This window comes from Salmo salar, chromosome 17, assembly GCF_965601325.2.
Source record: "Salmo salar chromosome 17, fSalSal1, whole genome shotgun sequence".
NCBI classification, from domain to species: Eukaryota; Metazoa; Chordata; class Actinopteri; order Salmoniformes; family Salmonidae; genus Salmo; species Salmo salar.
The window spans coordinates 86,968,350-86,991,449 of record NC_138307.1 but is presented as its reverse complement, the minus strand read 5'-3'; the positions used below and the strand labels follow the sequence as shown (position 1 = coordinate 86,991,449).

The following is a 23,100-nucleotide window of genomic DNA, read 5'->3' as shown; positions in this document are numbered from 1 at the left end:
CGTGTGATTTGGGGCTAGCTAACTAACTGTTGCTGGGTAAAGCGTGTGATTTGGGGCTAGCTAACTAACTGTTGCTGGGTAAAGCGTGTGATTTGGGGCTAGCTGTTGCTGGGTAAGCGTGTGATTTGGGGCTAGCTAACTAACTGTTGCTGGGTAAAGCGTGTGATTTGGGGCTAGCTGTTGCTGGGTAAAGCGTGTGATTTGGGGCTAGCTGTTGCTGGGTAAAGCGTGTGATTTGGGGCTAGCTAGCTAACTGTTGCTGGGTAGAGGGTGTGATTTGGGGCTAGCTGTTGCTGGGTAGAGAGTGTGATTTGGGGCTAGCTGTTGCTGGGTAAAGCGTGTGATTTGGGGCTAGCTGTTGCTGGGTAAAGCGTGTGATTTGGGGCTAGCTGTTGCTGGGTAGAGAGTGATTTGGGGCTAGCTGTTGCTGGGTAAAGCGTGTGATTTGGGGCTAGCTGTTGCTGGGTAGAGAGTGTGATTTGGGGCTAGCTAGCTAACTGTTGCTGGGTAGAGAGTGTGATTTGGGGCTAGCTGTTGCTGGGTAGAGCGTGTGATTTGGGGCTAGCTGTTGCTGGGTAACGCGTGTGATTTGGGGCTAGCTGTTGCTGGGTAAAGCGTGTGATTTGGGGCTAGCTGTTGCTGGGTAGAGAGTGTGATTTGGGGCTAGCTGTTGCTGGGTAAAGCGTGTGATTTGGGGCTAGCTAACTAACTGTTGCTGGGTAGAGAGGGTGTGATTTGGGGCTAGCTGTTGCTGGGTAAAGCGTGTGATTTGGGGCTAGCTGTTGCTGGGTAAAGCGTGTGATTTGGGGCTAGCTGTTGCTGGGTAAAGCGTGTGATTTGGGGCTAGCTGTTGCTGGGTAAAGCGTGTGATTTGGGGCTAGCTGTTGCTGGGTAAAGCGTGTGATTTGGGGCTAGCTGTTGCTGGGTAAAGCGTGTGATTTGGGGCTGGCTGTTGCTGGGTAAAGCGTGTGATTTGGGGCTAGCTGTTGCTGGGTAAAGCGTGTGATTTGGGGCTAGCTGTTGCTGGGTAAAGCGTGTGATTTGGGGCTAGCTGTTGCTGGGTAAAGCGTGTGATTTGGGGCTAGCTGTTGCTGGGTAGAGAGAGTGTGATTTGGGGCTAGCTGTTGCTGGGTAAAGCGTGTGATTTGGGGCTAGCTGTTGCTGGGTTAAGCGTGTGATTTGGGGCTAGCTGTTGCTGGGTAAAGCGTGTGATTTGGGGCTAGCTGTTGCTGGGTAAAGCGTGTGATTTGGGGCTAGCTGTTGCTGGGTAAAGCGTGTGATTTGGGGCTAGCTAGCTAACTGTTGCTGGGTAAAGCGTGTGATTTTGGGCTAGCTAGCTAACTGTTGCTGGGTAGAGAGTGTGATTTGGGGCTAGCTGTTGCTGGGTAGAGAGGGTGTGATTTGGGGCTAGCTGTTGCTGGGTAAAGCGTGTGATTTTGGGCTAGCTGTTGCTGGGTAAAGCGTGTGATTTGGGGCTAGCTGTTGCTGGGTAGAGAGGGTGTGATTTGGGGCTAGCTGTTGCTGGGTAAAGCGTGTGATTTTGGGCTAGCTGTTGCTGGGTAAAGCGTGTGATTTGGGGCTAGCTGTTGCTGGGTAAAGCGTGTGATTTGGGGCTAGCTAACTAGCTGTTGCTGGGTAAAGCGTGTGATTTGGGGCTAGCTGTTGCTGGGTTAAGCGTGTGATTTGGGGCTAGCTGTTGCTGGGTAAAGCGTGTGATTTGGGGCTAGCTGTTGCTGGGTAAAGCGTGTGATTTGGGGCTAGCTAGCTAACTGTTGCTGGGTAAAGCGTGTGATTTGGGGCTAGCTGTTGCTGGGTAGAGAGGGTGTGATTTGGGGCTAGCTATCTAGCTGTTGCTGGGTAAAGCGTGTGATTTGGGGCTAGCTAACTAACTGTTGCTGGGTAGAGAGGGTGTGATTTGGGGCTAGCTGTTGCTGGGTAAAGCGTGTGATTTTGGGCTAGCTGTTGCTGGGTAAAGCGTGTGATTTGGGGCTAGCTGTTGCTGGGTAGAGAGGGTGTGATTTGGGGCTAGCTGTTGCTGGGTAAAGCGTGTGATTTTGGGCTAGCTGTTGCTGGGTAAAGCGTGTGATTTGGGGCTAGCTGTTGCTGGGTAGAGCGTGTGATTTGGGGCTAGCTAACTAGCTGTTGCTGGGTAAAGCGTGTGATTTGGGGCTAGCTGTTGCTGGGTAAAGCGTGTGATTTGGGGCTAGCTGTTGCTGGGTAAAGCGTGTGATTTGGGGCTAGCTGTTGCTGGGTAAAGCGTGTGATTTGGGGCTAGCTGTTGCTGGGTAGAGAGAGTGTGATTTGGGGCTAGCTGTTGCTGGGTAAAGCGTGTGATTTGGGGCTAGCTGTTGCTGGGTTAAGCGTGTGATTTTGGGCTAGCTGTTGCTGGGTAAAGCGTGTGATTTGGGGCTAGCTGTTGCTGGGTAAAGCGTGTGATTTGGGGCTAGCTGTTGCTGGGTAAAGCGTGTGATTTGGGGCTAGCTAGCTAACTGTTGCTGGGTAAAGCGTGTGATTTTGGGCTAGCTAGCTAACTGTTGCTGGGTAGAGAGTGTGATTTGGGGCTAGCTGTTGCTGGGTAGAGAGGGTGTGATTTGGGGCTAGCTGTTGCTGGGTAAAGCGTGTGATTTTGGGCTAGCTGTTGCTGGGTAAAGCGTGTGATTTGGGGCTAGCTGTTGCTGGGTAGAGAGGGTGTGATTTGGGGCTAGCTGTTGCTGGGTAAAGCGTGTGATTTTGGGCTAGCTGTTGCTGGGTAAAGCGTGTGATTTGGGGCTAGCTGTTGCTGGGTAAAGCGTGTGATTTGGGGCTAGCTAACTAGCTGTTGCTGGGTAAAGCGTGTGATTTGGGGCTAGCTGTTGCTGGGTAAAGCGTGTGATTTGGGGCTAGCTGTTGCTGGGTAAAGCGTGTGATTTGGGGCTAGCTAACTAACTGTTGCTGGGTAGAGAGTGTGATTTGGGGCTAGCTGTTGCTGGGTAAAGCGTGTGATTTGGGGCTAGCTGTTGCTGGGTAAAGCGTGTGATTTGGGGCTAGCTGTTGCTGGGTAAAGCGTGTGATTTGGGGCTAGCTGTTGCTGGGTAAAGCGTGTGATTTGGGGCTAGCTAACTAACTGTTGCTGGGTAAAGCGTGTGATTTGGGGCTAGCTGTTGCTAACTGCTCACAGTGGATTTTTAGGGTGAACACTTTTCCCGCATTTTGGCCCTCTGTCACGTGTCCCACAACCAAGCAGTCTTGTCCCGCTTTTTATCAACAAATTCAAACGCCGCTAATTTAGATTTTTTGTTGTTGATTTTTCCGTATTTCAGTCTGTTGCTAGTAAGATTTAAAAGCTGTTCAGGGTCATGATGGGGCGGCAGGTAGTCTAGTGGTTAGAGCATTGGGCCAGTAACCAAAAGGTTGCCGGATCGAATCCCTGAGCTGACAAGGTACAAATCTGTCCTTCTGAACAAGGCAGTTAACCCACTGTTGCCCTGTTAGGTCGTCATTGTAAATAAGAATTTGTTCTTAATTTAAAAAATGTTGGTTCCAGACTTGGTGCATTGGTCAGTCCCTCCAGGATAGATCTTCACCTACCTGGCCATGCAGGTATACTTCACCTACCTGGCCATGCAGGTAGATCTTCACCTACCTGGTGCTGCAGGTAGATATCACCTACCTGGCCATGCAGGTAGATATTCACCTACCTGGCCATGCAGGTAGATCTTCACCTACCTGGCCATGCAGGTAGATCTTCACCTACCTGGTGCTGCAGGTAGATTTCACCTACCTGGCCATGCAGGTAGATATTCACCTACCTGGTTCTGCAGGTAGATTTCACCTACCTGGCCATGCAGGTAGATCTTTACCTACCTGGTGATAAATTGGTATTATGGATCAGATAAAAAGTGGAAACTTCAGTTGAATGTTTTGTATTGTAAAGTGTCATTGTAATGTTGTCCTGTCGGTCAGTGGAAGATCTTGGACCATGCCAAAGGATTTCTCAAAGAGCAGGAAGCCTACCTGAGCAGACTGATGCTACTGAAAGGTGAGAGGAACCCAGAATAAAAACATGTCCTGTGATTTAAGTGAGCAGTTTCTATTCACCGACGTGTGTTTAGGGATATTCCTCGGTAATGAAGGCGGGCCGTGCAGCTTGGATGAAGTAAGGGCAGAGTACCGGAGGCTGCAGTCACACAGCAGGTACACTACCGTTGACATACACTAGATTGTTATTTAACTAGGCAAGTCAGTTAAGAACAAATTCTTATTTACAATGACGGCCTAGGAACAGTGGGTTAACTGCCTTGTTCAGGGGGCAGAACGACAGATTTGTACCTTGTCAGCTCGGGGGATTCGATCTAGCAACCTTTTGGTTACTGGCCCAACGCTCTAACTACTGGACTACCTGCCGCCCCCATAGATACTGGTGCAAAGCCTAGGTGGCAGGTAGCCTAGCGGGTTAAGAGCTGTGGTTCAGTAACTGAAAGGTTACTGGTTTGAATCCCCGAGCTGGCAAGGTGGGGGAAAAAAATCTTCCGTTCTGCCCTTGATCAAGGCAGTTAACAACAGCAGCTCCCGCAGCCCCACTGCCCCTCTCTGAGTCAGAGGGGTTAAATGCTGATGACACATTTCAGTTGAACAACTGCCTAGGTCTCCCCTTTCCCTGAGTACAGCGTGCCACCTGCAGTTAGTAGAGATTACCACTGGGGGGCAGCATCTACCCATGTTATTGAACTACTGCCTAGGTCTCCCCTTTCCCTGAGTACAGCGTGCCACCTGCAGTTAGTAGAGATTACCACTGGGGGGCAGCATCTACCCATGTTATTGAACAACTGCCTAGGTATCCCCTTTCCCTGAGTACAGCGTGCCACCTGCAGTTAGTAGAGATTACCACTGGGGGGCAGCATCTACCCATGTTATTGAACTACTGCCTAGGTCTCCCCTTTCCCTGAGTACAGCGTGCCACCTGCAGTTAGTAGAGATTACCACTGGGGGGCAGCATCTACCCATGTTATTGAACAACTGCCTAGGTATCCCCTTTCCCTGAGTACAGCGTGCCACCTGCAGTTAGTAGAGATTACCACTGGGGGGCAGCATCTACCCATGTTATTGAACAACTGCCTAGGTATCCCCTTTCCCTGAGTACAGCGTGCCACCTGCAGTTAGTACAGATTACCACTGGGGGGCAGCATCTACCCATGTTATTGAACAACTGCCTAGGTATCCCCTTTCCCTGAGTACAGCGTGCCACCTGCAGTTAGTAGAGATTACCACTGGGGGGCAGCATCTACCCATGTTACTGAACAACTGCCTAGGTATCCCCTTTCCCTGAGTACAGCGTGCCACCTGCAGTTAGTAGAGATTACCACTGGGGGGCAGCATCAATTAGCTTCTTTTTTTCAGTCTTATATTAAAAACCTGTCCCCTCCCTCCCCCCCTTTCCCCCCTCCCCTCAGCTCCATGCGCTCCAGAAGACCTGGTGGTCCCAGACGTCGTGGCGCAGCTGACAGAGAGGACCTGACTGAGACCAGTGAGGAAGACTCTGCGGAGGAGACTCTGGATGACTCCGTCCCCTCTCAGACCTCCATCAGCTCTCTAACCAACATCCTGGAGTTTGAAGGGTGGGGGCTCGTTCCAGGGTTTCCGTGTCGCCGGGGAGATTTTCATTTACGGGACATTTTGAGAAATTTACCAGACCTATATGTATTGGGTGCGTTATCTGATTAGGACGTACCACCCACGGTGCTCAGAATGACAGAAATAACATTTAGAATATGGTAATTCATATTAGCAGAACATTTAGAATATGGTAATTCACATTAGCAGAACATTTAGAATATGGTAATTCATATTACCAGAACATTTAGAATATGGTAATTCATATTACCAGAACATTTAGAATATGGTAATTCATATTAGCAGAACATTTAGAATATGGTAATTCATATTAACAGAACCTTTAGAATATGGTAAATCACATTAACAGAACCTTTAGAATATGGTAATTCATATTACCAGAACATTTAGAATATGGTAATTCATATTAGCAGAACATTTAGAATATGGTAATTCATATTAGCAGAACATTTAGAATATGGTAATTCATATTAACAGAACCTTTAGAATATGGTAAATCACATTAACAGAACCTTTAGAATATGGTAAATCACATTAGCAGAACATTTAGAATATGGTAATTCATATTAGCAGAACATTTAGAATATGGTAATTCACATTAGCAGAACATTTAGAATATGGTAATTCATATTACCAGAACATTTAGAATATGGTAATTCATATTACCAGAACATTTAGAATATGGTAATTCATATTAGCAGAACATTTAGAATATGGTCATTCATATTAACAGAACCTTTAGAATATGGTAAATCACATTAACAGAACCTTTAGAATATGGTAATTCATATTAGCAGAACATTTAGAATATGGTAATTCATATTAGCAGAACATTTAGAATATGGTAATTCACATTAGCAGAACATTTAGAATATGGTAATTCATATTAACAGAACATTTAGAATATGGTAATTCATATTAACAGAACATTTAGAATATGGTAATTCATATTAGCAGAACATTTAGAATATGGTAATTCATATTAACAGAACCTTTAGAATATGGTAATTCATATTAACAGAACATTTAGAATATGGTAATTCATATTAACAGAACATTTAGAATATAGTAATTCATATTAACAGAACATTTAGAATATGGTAATTCCTATTAACATGCAAATCAAGGATGCAACAACGATGTGCGTTTGTTCTTACTGAATTCTGACGTTCACTTTGAAGAAGTTAACAAGACGAGCAACGAACAGCAACATCGCTAGCCGATGTCAATCTACTATAGTAGAAACGTGTAGGCTACCTATTCTATTGGTCAGCTTGTCGAGGAAGAAATAGCCTGGTCCAAACAGACTCTGGGACAGTTTTGGGACGATGGATCCCAGATTCATACAACCAGTAGGCCTAGGATATATAGGAATTGTGATATAGTGAATTATAAGTGAAATAATCTGTCTGTAAACAATAGTTGGAAAAATGACTTGTGTCATGCACAAAGTAGATGTCCTAACCGACTTGCCAAAACTATAGTTTGTTAACAAGAAATTTGTGGAGTGGTTGAAAAAACGAGTTTTAATGACTCCAACCTTGGTGTATGTAAACTTCCCACTGACTTCAACTGTAGATATTTTAAAGCAATGAGTCTGATGCAACAGATCAGAACGTTTTAGCTTAAAAATATTGCTAAACTATTATTTCTTCACATTGTAACTGCAGCATTGTGCACAAGGCGGTAGGCTGTGAGCCACGAACGTTCGTTCCATAACGCAGTTAGTGCAAAAAACACCGTTGTCAAAAGGCCACTGCGACATGCTAGCGATTTCATGTGACCGAGATTAAAACCCTCCGTTAGAAACGTAGAACGAGAAGGAGATCTAATAGGCAAGATAAGAACATTGTCTCATAATATGTAGTAAAACGTTACAACTTTCAACCAATTCAGTATGTGTTTTTTTTTCAAAATGCATACTGCCTCCAGCTCATTGCAAAGTGGTGTGTCGTCACGCTTCCAACAGTTTGACGCCGCGTTCAAGACAACTCGGGGAAAATCTCTTGACTTCAGTGCGTTCAAGGGAACTGGGAAACAAGCAAGCTCCGACTGGGGGGAAAAATAGTTTTGAATGGTCATCCAACTCGCAAACTCTGGAACTCTCAGACCTCTTTCTAGAGCTCCGACCTTTTTGGACCTGAAGGTCACCGACGTCGTGATTTGATCTGGTATTTTTCAGAGTTCTCCGTTGTCTTGAAGGCACCAGAAGATGCATCACCAGTAGCAGCTATTGCCTGTCGTGACAGATGATCCACTCAGAGACTCTGTATCTGTATGCTCTAGGGTGTGTATCAGCGTCGAGGCTATACAGCTGACCAGTCATCTGGTATTTCCATCAGCGTAGAGGCTATACAGCTGACCAGTCCACTGGTATTTCCATCAGCGTAGAGGCTATACAGCTGACCAGTCATCTGGTATTTCCATCAGCGTAGAGGCTATACAGCTGACCAGTCATCTGGTATTTCCATCAGCGTAGAGGCTATACAGCTGACCAGTCATCTGGTATTTCCATCAGCGTAGAGGCTATACAGCTGACCAGTCCACTGGTATTTCCATCAGCGTAGAGGCTATACAGCTGACCAGTCCACTGGTATTTCCATCAGCGTAGAGGCTATACAGCTGACCAGTCATCTGGTATTTCCATCAGCGTAGAGGCTATACAGCTGACCAGTCATCTGGTATTTCCATCAGCGTAGAGGCTATACAGCTGACCAGTCATCTGGTATTTCCATCAGCGTAGAGGCTATACAGCTGACCAGTCAACTGGTATTTCCATCAGCGTAGAGGCTATACAGCTGACCAGTCATCTGGTATTTCCATCAGCGTAGAGGCTATACAGCTGACCAGTCCACTGGTATTTCCATCAGCGTAGAGGCTATACAGCTGACCAGTCCACTGGTATCTCCATCAGTGTTGAGGCTATACAGCTGACCAGTCATCTGGTATTTCCATCAGCGTAGAGGCTATACAGCTGACCAGTCATCTGGTATTTCCATCAGCGTAGAGGCTATACAGCTGACCAGTCAACTGGTATTTCCATCAGCGTAGAGGCTATACAGCTGACCAGTCCACTGGTATTTCCATCAGCGTAGAGGCTATACAGCTGACCAGTCATCTGGTATTTCCATCAGCGTAGAGGCTATACAGCTGACCAGTCATCTGGTATTTCCATCAGCGTAGAGGCTATACAGCTGACCAGTCATCTGGTATTTCCATCAGCGTAGAGGCTATACAGCTGACCAGTCATCTGGTATTTCCATCAGCGTAGAGGCTATACAGCTGACCAGTCCACTGGTATTTCCATCAGCGTAGAGGCTATACAGCTGACCAGTCCACTGGTATTTCCATCAGCGTAGAGGCTATACAGCTGACCAGTCCACTGGTATTTCCATCAGCGTAGAGGCTATACAGCTGACCAGTCCACTGGTATTTCCATCAGCGTAGAGGCTATACAGCTGACCAGTCATCTGGTATTTCCATCAGCGTAGAGGCTATACAGCTGACCAGTCCACTGGTATTTCCATCAGCGTAGAGGCTATACAGCTGACCAGTCATCTGGTATTTCCATCAGCGTAGAGGCTATACAGCTGACCAGTCCACTGGTATTTCCATCAGCGTAGAGGCTATACAGCTGACCAGTCCACTGGTATTTCCATCAGCGTAGAGGCTATACAGCTGACCAGTCCACTGGTATTTCCATCAGCGTAGAGGCTATACAGCTGACCAGTCATCTGGTATTTCCATCAGCGTAGAGGCTATACAGCTGACCAGTCATCTGGTATTTCCATCAGCGTAGAGGCTATACAGCTGACCAGTCATCTGGTATTTCCATCAGCGTAGAGGCTATACAGCTGACCAGTCCACTGGTATTTCCATCAGCGTAGAGGCTATACAGCTGACCAGTCCACTGGTATTTCCATCAGCGTAGAGGCTATACAGCTGACCAGTCCACTGGTATTTCCATCAGCGTAGAGGCTATACAGCTGACCAGTCATCTGGTATTTCCATCAGCGTAGAGGCTATACAGCTGACCAGTCATCTGGTATTTCCATCAGCGTAGAGGCTATACAGCTGACCAGTCATCTGGTATTTCCATCAGCGTAGAGGCTATACAGCTGACCAGTCATCTGGTATTTCCATCAGCGTAGAGGCTATACAGCTGACCAGTCATCTGGTATTTCCATCAGCGTAGAGGCTATACAGCTGACCAGTCATCTGGTATTTCCATCAGCGTAGAGGCTATACAGCTGACCAGTCATCTGGTATTTCCATCAGCGTAGAGGCTATACAGCTGACCAGTCATCTGGTATTTCCATCAGCGTAGAGGCTATACAGCTGACCAGTCATCTGGTATTTCCATCAGCGTAGAGGCTATACAGCTGACCAGTCATCTGGTATTTCCATCAGCGTAGAGGCTATACAGCTGACCAGTCATCTGGTATTTCCATCAGCGTAGAGGCTATACAGCTGACCAGTCATCTGGTATTTCCATCAGCGTAGAGGCTATACAGCTGACCAGTCATCTGGTATTTCCATCAGCGTAGAGGCTATACAGCTGACCAGTCATCTGGTATTTCCATCAGCGTAGAGGCTATACAGCTGACCAGTCATCTGGTATTTCCATCAGCGTAGAGGCTATACAGCTGACCAGTCATCTGGTATTTCCATCAGCGTAGAGGCTATACAGCTGACCAGTCATCTGGTATTTCCATCAGCGTAGAGGCTATACAGCTGACCAGTCATCTGGTATTTCCATCAGCGTAGAGGCTATACAGCTGACCAGTCATCTGGTATTTCCATCAGCGTAGAGGCTATACAGCTGACCAGTCATCTGGTATTTCCATCAGCGTAGAGGCTATACAGCTGACCAGTCATCTGGTATTTCCATGACATTAACAGAACCTTTAGAATATGGTAATTCATATTAGCAGAACATTTAGAATATGGTAATTCATATTACCAGAACATTTAGAATATGGTAATTCATATTAACAGAACCTTTAGAATATGGTAAATCACATTAACAGAACCTTTAGAATATGGTAAATCACATTAACAGAACATTTATAATATGGTAATTCATAATTTACTGACAGTCTGATTATAGACCAATTTATTGACAGTCTGATTATAGACCAATTTATTGACAGATTATAGACCAATTTACTGACAGTCTGATTATAGACCAATTTACTGACAGTCTGATTATAGACCAATTTACTGACAGTCTGATTATAGACCAATTTACTGACAGTCTGATTATAGACCAATTTACTGACAGGCAGATTATAGACCAATTTATTGACAGGCAGATTATAGACCAATTTACTGACAGTCTGATTATAGACCAATTTACTGACAGATTATAGACCAATTTACTGACAGTCTGATTATAGACCAATTTATTGACAGTCTGATTATAGACCAATTTACTGACAGTCTGATTATAGACCAATTTACTGACAGTCTGATTATAGACCAATTTACTGACAGTCTGATTATAGACCAATTTACTGACAGTCAGATTATAGACCAATTTACTGACAGAATGAGTGACAACAGAAGATACATCTCAAGGGCCAATTCTGTCTCTGCCTTAGTCTCAGTTGAACCTATTCCCCCAAAATCCAAATTAATCTGAAGTCCTTTTTTTATTAACAATCTGTCCTGCCAGAATTTCACCCTTGGCTGGTTGCTTCTATTAGATGTCCTGTCTCCGTTGAGATGTTTTAACTGTCCGTAGTGCGTTGAGTTAGTGCTCTCCTGGCCTGTGACTGAGGATCAAGGATTTATCACGAGGGGATTTATAGCTGGTGGCACCGTGGGGCACCTCTGACCATGGAGAGTGATTTTAAAAAGGGCTCATTCATTTCACCAATGGCAAATTAATGTATAACCTCCATAAAACAGCGATGATGGTTCCCCTCCTGAGCTTGGTATTAGAATTTAAACTCCACAATGTTGTTATCTATAGTAGAATACAGTAATGTTGTTATCTATAGTAGAATACAGTAATGTTGTTATCTATAGTAGACTACAGTAATGTTGTTATCTATAGTAGAATACAGTAATGTTGTTATCTATAGTAGACTACAGTAATGTTGTTATCTATAGTAGAATACAGTAATGTTATTATCTATAGTAGAATACAGTAATGTTGTTATCTATAGTAGAATACAGTAATGTTGTTATCCATAGTAGAATACAGTAATGTTGTTATCTATAGTAGAATACAGTAATGTTGTTATCTATAGTAGACTACAGTAATGTTGTTATCTATAGTAGACTACAGTAATGTTGTTATCCATAGTAGAATACAGTAATGTTGTTATCCATAGTAGAATACAGTAATGTTGTTATCCATAGTAGACTACAGTAATGTTGTTATCTATAGTAGACTACAGTAATGTTGTTATCCATAGTAGAATACAGTAATGTTATCTATAGTAGACTACAGTAATGTTGTTATCTATAGTAGACTACAGTAATGTTGTTATCTATAGTAGACTACAGTAATGTTGTTATCTATAGTAGAATACAGTAATGTTGTTATCTATAGTAGACTACAGTAATGTTGTTATCCATAGTAGAATACAGTAATGTTGTTATCTATAGTAGACTACAGTAATGTTGTTATCCATAGTAGACTACAGTAATGTTGTTATCTATAGTAGACTACAGTAATGTTGTTATCCATAGTAGACTACAGTAATGTTGTTATCCATAGTAGACTACAGTAATGTTATCTATAGTAGACTACAGTAATGTTGTTATCATAGTAGACTACAGTAATGTTGTTATCATAGTAGACTACAGTAATGTTATCATAGTAGACTACAGTAATGTTGTTATCTATAGTAGATACAGTAATGTTGTTATCATAGTAGACTACAGTAATGTTGTTATCATAGTAGACTACAGTAATGTTGTTATCTATAGTAGATACAGTAATGTTGTTATCCATAGTAGACTACAGTAATGTTGTTATCCATAGTAGAATACAGTAATGTTGTATCATAGTAGTACAGTAATCCATAGTAGACTACAGTAATGTTGTTATCTATAGTAGAATACAGTAATGTTATTATCTATAGTAGAATACAGTAATGTTGTTATCCATAGTAGACTACAGTAATGTTATCTATAGTAGACTACAGTAATGTTGTTATCTATAGTAGAATACAGTAATGTTGTAATCTATAGTAGTCTACAGTAATGTTGTTATCCATAGTAGACTACAGTAATGTTGTTATCTATAGTAGAATACAGTAATGTTATCTATAGTAGACTACAGTAATGTTGTTATCATAGTAGACTACAGTAATGTTGTTATCTATAGTAGTCTACAGTAATGTTGTTATCTATAGTAGAATACAGTAATGTTGTTATCTATAGTAGACTACAGTAATGTTGTTATCCATAGTAGACTACAGTAATGTTGTTATCTATAGTAGACTACAGTAATGTTGTTATCTATAGTAGACTACAGTAATGTTGTTATCCATAGTAGACTACAGTAATGTTGTTATCTATAGTAGAATACAGTAATGTTGTTATCCATAGTAGACTACAGTAATGTTGTTATCTATAGTAGAATACAGTAATGTTGTTATCATAGTAGACTACAGTAATGTTGTTATCTATAGTAGACTACAGTAATGTTGTTGTTATCATAGTAGACTACAGTAATGTTGTTATCATAGTAGACTACAGTAATGTTATCATAGTAGACTACAGTAATGTTGCTACTACAGTAATGTTGTTATCTATAGTAGAATACAGTAATGTTGTTATCTATAGTAGAATACAGTAATAATGGACAGTACACACAGCTCTATGCCTTACCTCTATCTCTCTCTCTCTCCCCCATCCCTCTCTCTATCCCTCTCTCCCCATCCCTCTCTCTATCCCTCTCTCCCCATCCCTCTCTCTCTCTCTCTCTCTCTCTCTCTGCCCCATCCCTTTATTTTTCTCTCTCTCTCTCCCCCATCCCCCTCTCTCTCCCCCTCTCCCCCATCCCTCTCTCTCTCTCCCTCTCTCTCTCTCCCATCCCTCTCTCCCTCTCTCTCTCCCCCATCCCTCTCTCCCCATCCCTCTCTCTCTCTCCCCCATCTCTCTCTCTCCCCAGGTACTTGTTGTTCTACAGACAGACACTAGAGAAGTTGGTTTGTAGCGGTGTGCTGAGCCCGGGACAGACTGGTCTGGCTGTAGTATCTGAAGCTATCTCAGGCCTGTGGGATAGCTTCTCTCCAGAGCGCCGGGCAGCCTACCAGACCTGTACCCCCCAGCAGAGCACCCTGGGCTGGGAAGGGCCGGCAGAGAGACCCCCTAATCCTGGTCCTGACACCCACCTCCACCTCGCGCTCCAGCCCTCCACTCAGGCAAACAGCCAGGGAGGCTCTTCTCCTTCTACCTATGAAGAGGTGAGTACAGCTTTCCTTAAAGTGTGGGTCGGACCTGTTTTTAATGAATTATAATCAATTATTTCATTGATTACTGGATTCGAATTGATTTGGCCAAGTGGCGCAGCGGTCGAAGGCATTGCATCTCAGTGCTAGAGGCGTCACTACAGACCCTGCTTCGATCCCGGGCTGTATCACAACCCGACAGTGATCGGGAGTCCTATAGGGCGACGCACCGTTGGCCCAGCGTCGTCCGGGTTTGGCCGGGGGAGGCCGTCAGTGCAAAATATTTTTTTCTTACCTGACTTGCCTCGTTAAATCATTTATTTAACTCTAAATAATTTATTTATTCAGTCACACAGCAGGTACACTACCGTTGACATACACTAGATTGTTATTTAACTCGGCAAGTCAGTTAAGAACAAATTCTTATTTACAATGACGGTCTACACCGGCCAAACCCGGACGACGCTGGGCCAATTGCGCACCGCCCTATGGGACTCGCAATCACAGCCAAAAGCGATACAGCCTGGATTCGAACCAGGGACTGTAGTGACACCTCTTACACTTAGATGCGGTGCCTTAGACCGCTGCACCACTCGGGAGCCCAAATAAAGGTTAAATACATTAAAAAGTGTGACTGCACTCACTGTTCAGTGCGCTGTCAGCTTAGCACCGGTCTCTGCTCAGTTTGGCCCCTGTCTGCTTAGCACCGGTCTCTGCTCAGTTTGGCCCCTGTCTGCTCAGCACCGGTCTCTGCTCAGTTTGGCCCCTGTCTGCTCAGCACCGGTCTCTGCTCAGTTTGGCCCCTGTCTGCTCAGCACCGGTCTCTGCTCAGTTTGGCCCCTGTCAGCTCAGCACCGGTCTCTGCTCAGTTTGGCCCCTGTCAGCTTAGCACCGGTCTCTGCTTAGCACCGGTCTCTGCTCAGTTTGGCCGCTGCGCGAGGGGGAGATGCCTGTGTGCTTCGCGGTTTACCGGATATATTTTCAGCAGGTTTCTTGAAGATCAACTCCGAGACCCCAAACGCTGCAGCGCTGTCAGCCGCTGACTTGTCATTCCCACAAGCCATCACAAACCACTGTCAACCAAATGGACTCATGGTAGCGACAAGTTCTGACTGAGCTCAATCGTCATGAAACGCCAATACAGCGATGAGTTTCTCTCTCTTAGTTTCAGTTTGGCCCCTGTCTGCTCAGCACCGGTCTTTCAGAACAGGGCAGAATAATGCTTCAGGAAATGGTGCTTCTGGAAACAGTGATTCGTGAAACAGGGTTGATCATCTACAACAGGAAGTGGTCTCCTGCCTGACTGAGATCCCACTCACACAGTTCTGGGTTGTTCATCTACAACAGGAAGTGGTCTCCTTCCTGACTGAGAACCCACTCACACAGTTCTGGGTTGTTCATCTACAACAGGAAGTGGTCTCCTGCCTGACTGAGATCCCAATCACACAGTTCTGGGTTGTTCATCTACAACAGGAAGTGGTCTCCTGCCTGACTGAGAACCCACTCACACAGTTCTGGGTTGATCATCTACAACAGGAAGTGGTCTCCTGTCTGACTGAGAACCCACTCACACAGTTCTGGGTTGTTCATCTACAACAGGAAGTGGTCTCCTGCCTGACTGAGAACCCACTCACACAGTTCTGGGTTGTTCATCTACAACAGGAAGTGCTCTCCTGCCTGACTGAGAACCCACTCACACAGTTCTGGGTTGATCATCTACAACAGGAAGTGGTCTCCTGCCTGACTGAGAACCCACTCACACAGTTCTGGGTTGTTCATCTACAACAGGAAGTGGTCTCCTGCCTGACTGAGAACCCACTCACACAGTTCTGGGTTGATCATCTACAACAGGAAGTGGTCTCCTGTCTGACTGAGAACCCACTCACACAGTTCTGGGTTGTTCATCTACAACAGGAAGTGGTCTCCTGCCTGACTGAGAACCCACTCACACAGTTCTGGGTTGTTCATCTACAACAGGAAGTGGTCTCCTGCCTGACTGAGAACCCACTCACACAGTTCTGGGTTGTTCATCTACAAAAGGAAGTGGTCTCCTGCCTGACTGAGAACCCACTCACACAGTTCTGGGTTGTTCATCTACAACAGGAAGTGGTCTCCTGCCTGACTGAGAACCCACTCACACAGTTCTGGGTTGTTCATCTACAACAGGAAGTGGTCTCCTGCCTGACTGAGAACCCACTCACACAGTTCTGGGTTGATCATCTACAACAGGAAGTGCTCTCCTGCCTGACTGAGGAAGCAGTAGATGTTCTGGTTACATTTACATTTTACATTTTAGTCATTTAGCAGACGCTCTTATCCAGAGCGACTTACAGTAGTGAATTCATACATTTCATTTCATGCATTTTTTTGTACTGGCCCCCCGTGGGAATCGAACCCACAACCCTGGCGTTGCAAACACCATGCTCTACCAACTGGTCCAGGTTGTGTCAGTCCGGGTTCTCAACTCTGGCGTCCTTTTAAAAAACAAGGTACAGAAACAGACTCAGTGCTGAGTATGACCTCTGTGTTGCTCTAAAATAGACAATGCCAGAATAGACATGCCTGTTGAAAACTTCAACCTGTGTGATGTGATCAATCAGTTTATTCATGTTCAGAATAAAACATATTATTGAATAAAACCAGTTCAAACCTATAGTTGTTTCTTTCCCAACAATACTTTCTACAGTGAAGATGTACAGTAGACCTGATCGTTTTTCATCTGTACTGTTATGGTTACACTATCACAAAATGGAGCCTGTGTGTTTGTGTTCTGTTGATCAATCATTTTATTCCAGTTCAGAATTTAAAAAAAAAATATTGTATTTTTAACAGCACCAGTTCCAACCTAGACAGATATGTAAGAGTGTTTTTTAAATGAGGAGCAATGCTGCCCTACCAAGCAAAACAGGCAGTAACTGCTCGGTTGGTCTAAAATGAGTTAGTCATTTTTTGCTACATTAACTACGTGCTTAATCATGTGGACAAGTATCCTGCCTCGTATTGTGAGAAAATGGGGGTCATGTTAACAGTAACTGCATAAAGTTACTGTGAAACCAAAAGGTAAATAAAAGCCATTTTTCCTCAGTTTAACGCTGTGAGAAGTTACTGCCTTTTTGCTTGGTAGGGCAGAATAAACATTAGATATTTAAATGGATATTTTATGGCATTATTATATGTTTTTGTCTATTGCATTTGTTTTAGGCATAAGGGTAATGAAATGTACCAATATTTACATATAGTTGCATATTTCCATGAGCTTGGGTCCCAGGCTGAAAAAGTTAAAGAACTCCTGGGTCAGAGGTCACACCGTCCTATGGAGAGGTCAGGGGTCACACCGTCCTATGGAGAGGTCAGGGGTCACACCGTCTCACGGCCTCGTCTCCTTCCTATGGAGAGGTCAGGGGTCACACCGTCTCACGGCCTCGTCTCCTTCCTATGGAGAGGTCAGGGGTCACACCGTCTCACAGCCTCGTCTCCTTCCTATGGAGAGGTCAGGGGTCACACCGTCTCACGGCCTCGTCTCCTTCCTATGGAGAGGTCAGGGGTCACACCGTCTCACGGCCTCGTCTCCTTCCTATGGAGAGGTCAGGGGTCACACCGTCTCACAGCCTCGTCTCCTTCCTATGGAGAGGTCAGGGGTCACACCGTCCTATGGAGAGGTCAGGGGTCACACCGTCTCACGGCCTCGTCTCCTTCCTATGGAGAGGTCAGGGGTCACACCGTCTCACGGCCTCGTCTCCTTCCTATGGAGAGGTCAGGGGTCACACCGTCTCACGGCCTCGTCTCCTTCCTATGGAGAGGTCAGGGGTCACACCGTCTCACGGCCTCGTCTCCTTCCTATGGAGAGGTCAGGGGTCACACCGTCTCACAGCCTCGTCTCCTTCCTATGGAGAGGTCAGGGGTCACACCGTCTCACGGCCTCGTCTCCTTCCTATGGAGAGGTCAGGGGTCACACCGTCTCACGGCCTCGTCTCCTTCCTATGGAGAGGTCAGGGGTCACACCGTCCTATGGAGAGGTCAGGGGTCACACCGTCTCACGGCCTCGTCTCCTTCCTATGGAGAGGTCAGGGGTCACACCGTCTCACGGCCTCGTCTCCTTCCTATGGAGAGGTCAGGGGTCACACCGTCTCACGGCCTCGTCTCCTTCCTATGGAGAGGTCAGGGGTCACACCGTCTCACGGCCTCGTCTCCTTCCTATGGAGAGGTCAGGGGTCACACCGTCTCACGGCCTCGTCTCCTTCCTATGGAGAGGACAGGGGTCACACCGTCTCACGGCCTCGTCTCCTTCCTATGGAGAGGTCAGGGGTCACACCGTCTCACGGCCTCGTCTCCTTCCTATGGAGAGGTCAGGGGTCACACCGTCTCACGGCCTCGTCTCCTTCCTATGGAGAGGTCAGGGGTCACACCGTCTCACAGCCTCGTCTCCTTCCTATGGAGAGGTCAGGGGTCACACCGTCTCACAGCCTCGTCTCCTTCCTATGGAGAGGTCAGGGGTCACACCGTCTCACGGCCTCGTCTCCTTCCTATGGAGAGGTCAGGGGTCACACCGTCTCACGGCCTCGTCTCCTTCCTATGGAGAGGTCAGGGGTCACACCGTCTCACGGCCTCGTCTCCTTCCTATGGAGAGGTCAGGGGTCACACCGTCTCACGGCCTCGTCTCCTTCCTATGGAGAGGTCAGGGGTCACACCGTCTCACAGCCTCGTCTCCTTCCTATGGAGAGGTCAGGGGTCACACCGTCTCACAGCCTCGTCTCCTTCCTATGGAGAGGTCAGGGGTCACACCGTCTCACGGCCTCGTCTCCTTCCTATGGAGAGGTCAGGGGTCACACCGTCTCACGGCCTCGTCTCCTTCCTATGGAGAGGTCAGGGGTCACACCGTCTCACAGCCTCGTCTCCTTCCTATGGAGAGGTCAGGGGTCACACCGTCTCACGGCCTCGTCTCCTTCCTATGGAGAGGTCAGGGGTCACACCGTCTCACAGCCTCGTCTCCTTCCTATGGAGAGGTCAGGGGTCACACCGTCTCACAGCCTCGTCTCCTTCCTATGGAGAGGTCAGGGGTCACACCGTCTCACAGCCTCGTCTCCTTCCTATGGAGAGGTCAGGGGTCACACCGTCTCACAGCCTCGTCTCCTTCCTATGGAGAGGTCAGGGGTCACACCGTCTCACGGCCTCGTCTCCTTCCTATGGAGAGGTCAGGGGTCACACCGTCTCACAGCCTCGTCTCCTTCCTATGGAGAGGTCAGGGGTCACACCGTCTCACGGCCTCGTCTCCTTCCTATGGAGAGGTCAGGGGTCACACCGTCTCACAGCCTCGTCTCCTTCCTATGGAGAGGTCAGGGGTCACACCGTCTCACGGCCTCGTCTCCTTCCTATGGAGAGGTCAGGGGTCACACCGTCCTATGGAGAGGTCAGGGGTCACACCGTCTCCCAGCGTCCAGCTACCACGTTCTGTTCCAGCTGTTTATCCAGTCAGTGAGCTGCTCTGTTTCTCCAGACAGTGAGCAGTTTTACTAGCGAGTTTCCGCTCTCTCCCTCTCCGTCTGTCTCTCCCTCTCCGTCTGTCTCTCCATCCCTCTGGCTCTCTCTCTCTCTCCTTCGTTTCATCCCTCTCTCCCAGTAGGCTTCTCCCAGGACAAGATGCCACTACTAATCCGTCTGAAAGGGGGAGGAAGGGAGGAAGAGATGGTCTCTCTAGCACCTTGCTTTAGTCTTTAGGGGGTAAAAGACAGTAGACAACAGGGTTAGCCGTTTTAAGAGCTTTGGTGGTTTGGCTCCCTGTCTAGAAGTCACCCCTCGTCTCTCTATTGTACTGACACACTACCCACAGTCATACCGCTGGAGAAATGACCCCATAGTGATGGATGGTAGACAGTCATACCACTGGAGAAATGGGAACAGTGACCCCATAGTGATGGATGGTAGACAGTCATACCACTGGAGAAATGGGAACAGTGACCCCATAGTGATGGATGGTAGACAGTCATACCACTGGAGAAATGGGAACAGTGACCCCATAGTGATGGATGGTAGACAGTCATACCACTGGAGAAATGGGAACAGTGACCCCATAGTGATGGATGGTAGACAGTCATACCACTGGAGAAATGGGAACAGTGACCCCATAGTGATGGATGGTAGACAGTCATACCACTGGAGAAATGGGAACAGTGACCCCATAGTGATGGATGGTAGACAGTCATACCACTGGAGAAATGGGAACAGTGACCCCATAGTGATGGATGGTAGACAGTCATACCACTGGAGAAATGGGAACAGTGACCCCATAGTGATGGATGGTAGACAGACAGTCATACCACTGGAGAAATGGGAACAGTGACCCCATAGTGATGGATGGTAGACAGTCATACCACTGGAGAAATGGGAACAGTGACCCCATAGTGATGGATGGTAGACAGTCATACCACTGGAGAAATGGGAACAGTGACCCCATAGTGATGGATGGTAGACAGTCATACCACTGGAGAAATGGGAACAGTGACCCCATAGTGATGGATGGTAGACAGTCATACCACTGGAGAAATGGGAACAGTGACCCCATAGTGATGGATGGTAGACAGTCATACCACTGGAGAAATGGGAACAGTGACCCCATAGTGATGGATGGTAGACAGTCATACCACTGGAGAAATGGGAACAGTGACCCCATAGTGATGGATGGTAGACAGTCATACCACTGGAGAAATGGGAACAGTGACCCCATAGTGATGGATGGTAGACAGTCATACCACTGGAGAAATGGGAACAGTGACCCCATAGTGATGGATGGTAGACAGTCATACCACTGGAGAAATGGGAACAGTGACCCCATAGTGATGGATGGTAGACAGACAGTCATCTTGTTTCAGCCGTGTTGTTACAACCGTTCCAGAATGTTGTTTGTTTGTTTGTTTGTTTGTTTGTTGTCAGGACCTGCTTCAGGATGCCTATGATGTGGTGAAGAAAGAGATGGACTCCACTTCAGACGACAGGTAGATTCACATATTACATTACACTGATGTAATTACACAGCTTTCAATACAGTAAGATGTCACCTGTAATCACCTAGAATGGTGTCCTTCAGTCTCATCAAATATCAATCAAATTTATTTATAAAGACCTTCCTTACATCAGCTGATGTCACAAAGTGCTGTACAGAAACCCCCAGCCTAAAACCCCCCAAACAGCAAGCAATGCAGGTGTAGAAGCACGGTGGCTAGGAAAAACCTCCCCTAGAAAGGCCAAAAACCTAGGAAGAAACCTAGAGAGGAACCAGGCTATGAGGGGTGGCCAGTCCTCTTCTGGCTGTGCAGGGTGGAGATTATAACAGAACATGGCCAAGATGTTCAAATGTTCATAAATGACCAGCATGGTCAAATAATAATAATCATAGTGGTTGTAAAGGGTGTAACAGGTCAGCACCTTTTTATAGGCGAGCATTCAGAGTTAAAGACAGCAGGTGAGAGAGAGAGAGAGTTGAAAACAGCAGATCTGGGACAATGTAGCACGTCCAGTGAAACAGGTCAGGGTTCCATAGCCGCAGGCAGAACAGTTGAAACTGGTGCAGCAGCACGGTCAGGTGGACTGGGGACAGTAAGAAGTCGTCAGACCAGGTAGTCCTGAGGCATGGTCCAGGGCCCCAGGGCTCAGGTCCTCTGGGAGGGGAGGAAGCAGGACAGAGGGAGAATTAGAGAAAGAGAGAGCACACTTAAATTCACACAGAACACCGGATAAGACAGGAGAAATACTCCAGATATAACAGACTGACCCTAGCCCCCCGACACATAAACTACTGCAGCATAAATACTGGAGGCTGAGACAGGAGGGGTCAGGAGACACTGTGGCCCCATCCGATGATACCCCCGGACAGGGCCAAACAGGCAGGATATAACCCCATCCACTTTGCCAAAGCACAGCCCCCACACCACTAGAGGGATATCTTCAACCACCAACTTACCATCCTGAGACAAGGCCGAGTATAGCCCACGAAGATGTCCCCCACGGCACAACCCAAGGGGGGGCGCCAACCCAGACAGGAAGACCACGTCAGTGACTCAACCCACTCAAGTGACGCACCCCTCCCATGGACGGCATGGAAGAACACCAGTAAGCCAGTGACTCAGCCCCTGTAAAAGGGTTAGAGGCAGAGAATCCCAGTGGAAAGAGGGGCAGAGACAGCAAGGGCGGTTCGTTGCTCCAGCCTTTCCGTTCACCTTCACACTCCTGGGCCAGACTATACTCAATCATAGGACCTACTGAAGAGATAAGTCTTCAATAAAGACTTAAAGGTTGAGACTGAGTCTGCGTCTCTCACATGGGTAGGCAGACCATTCCATAAAAATGGAGCTCTATAGGAGAAAGCCCTACCTCCAGCCGTTTGCTTAGAAATTCTAGGGACAATTAGGAGGCCTGCGTTTTGTGACCGTAGCGTACGTGTAGGTATGTACGGCAGGACCAAATCGGAAAGATAGGTAGGAGCAACCCCATGTAATGAATTGTAGGTTAGCAGTAAAACCTTGAAATCAGCCCTTGCCTTAACAGGAAGCCAGTGTAGGGAGGCTAGCACTGGAGTAATATGATCAAATTTTTTGGTTCTAGTCAAGATTCTAGCAGCCGTATTTAGCACTAACTGAAGTTTATTTAGTGCTTTATCCGGGTAGCCGGAAAGTAGAGCATTGCAGTAATGTAATCTAGAAGTGACAAAAGCATGGATTAATTTTTCTATATCATTTTTGGACAGAAAGTTTCTGATTTTTGCAATGTTACGTAGATGGAAAAAAGCTGTCCTTGAAACAGTCTTGATATGTTCTTCAAAAGAGAGATCAGGGTCCAGAGTAACGCCGAGGTCCTTCACAGTTTTTTTTTTGAGACGACTGTACAACCATCCAGATGTAACGGCTGTCGGAAAAGAGAGTAGACCAAGGTGCAGCGGAGTTAGTGTTCATCTTGAAATTTAATTAGAACAAAGAGAACACTACAAAAATGAACAAAACACGACGGCAAAACAGTCCTGTTAGGAAACACTCTAAACAGAAACAATTACCCACAAAACCCAAAGGAAAAACAGTCCTGTTAGGAAACA

The 23,100-nt window shown here is 46.4% G+C and overlaps 1 protein-coding gene across 2 annotated transcripts in view; it reads left to right on the top strand.

Moving 5' to 3' along the window:
• The window catches only part of LOC106609832 (stimulated by retinoic acid gene 8 protein homolog), a 70,211-nt gene that overhangs the window by 36,650 nt on the left and 10,461 nt on the right, over positions 1-23,100 (top strand). For both annotated transcript variants that reach the window (XM_082964351.1, XM_082964352.1), the window contains 5 exons: positions 3,943-4,018; positions 4,092-4,173; positions 5,430-5,594; positions 13,742-14,036; positions 20,949-21,010. In XM_082964351.1, the coding sequence (XP_082820477.1) occupies positions 3,943-4,018; positions 4,092-4,173; positions 5,430-5,594; positions 13,742-14,036; positions 20,949-21,010 (680 nt within the window). The remainder of the gene's footprint in view (positions 1-3,942; positions 4,019-4,091; positions 4,174-5,429; positions 5,595-13,741; positions 14,037-20,948; positions 21,011-23,100) is intronic.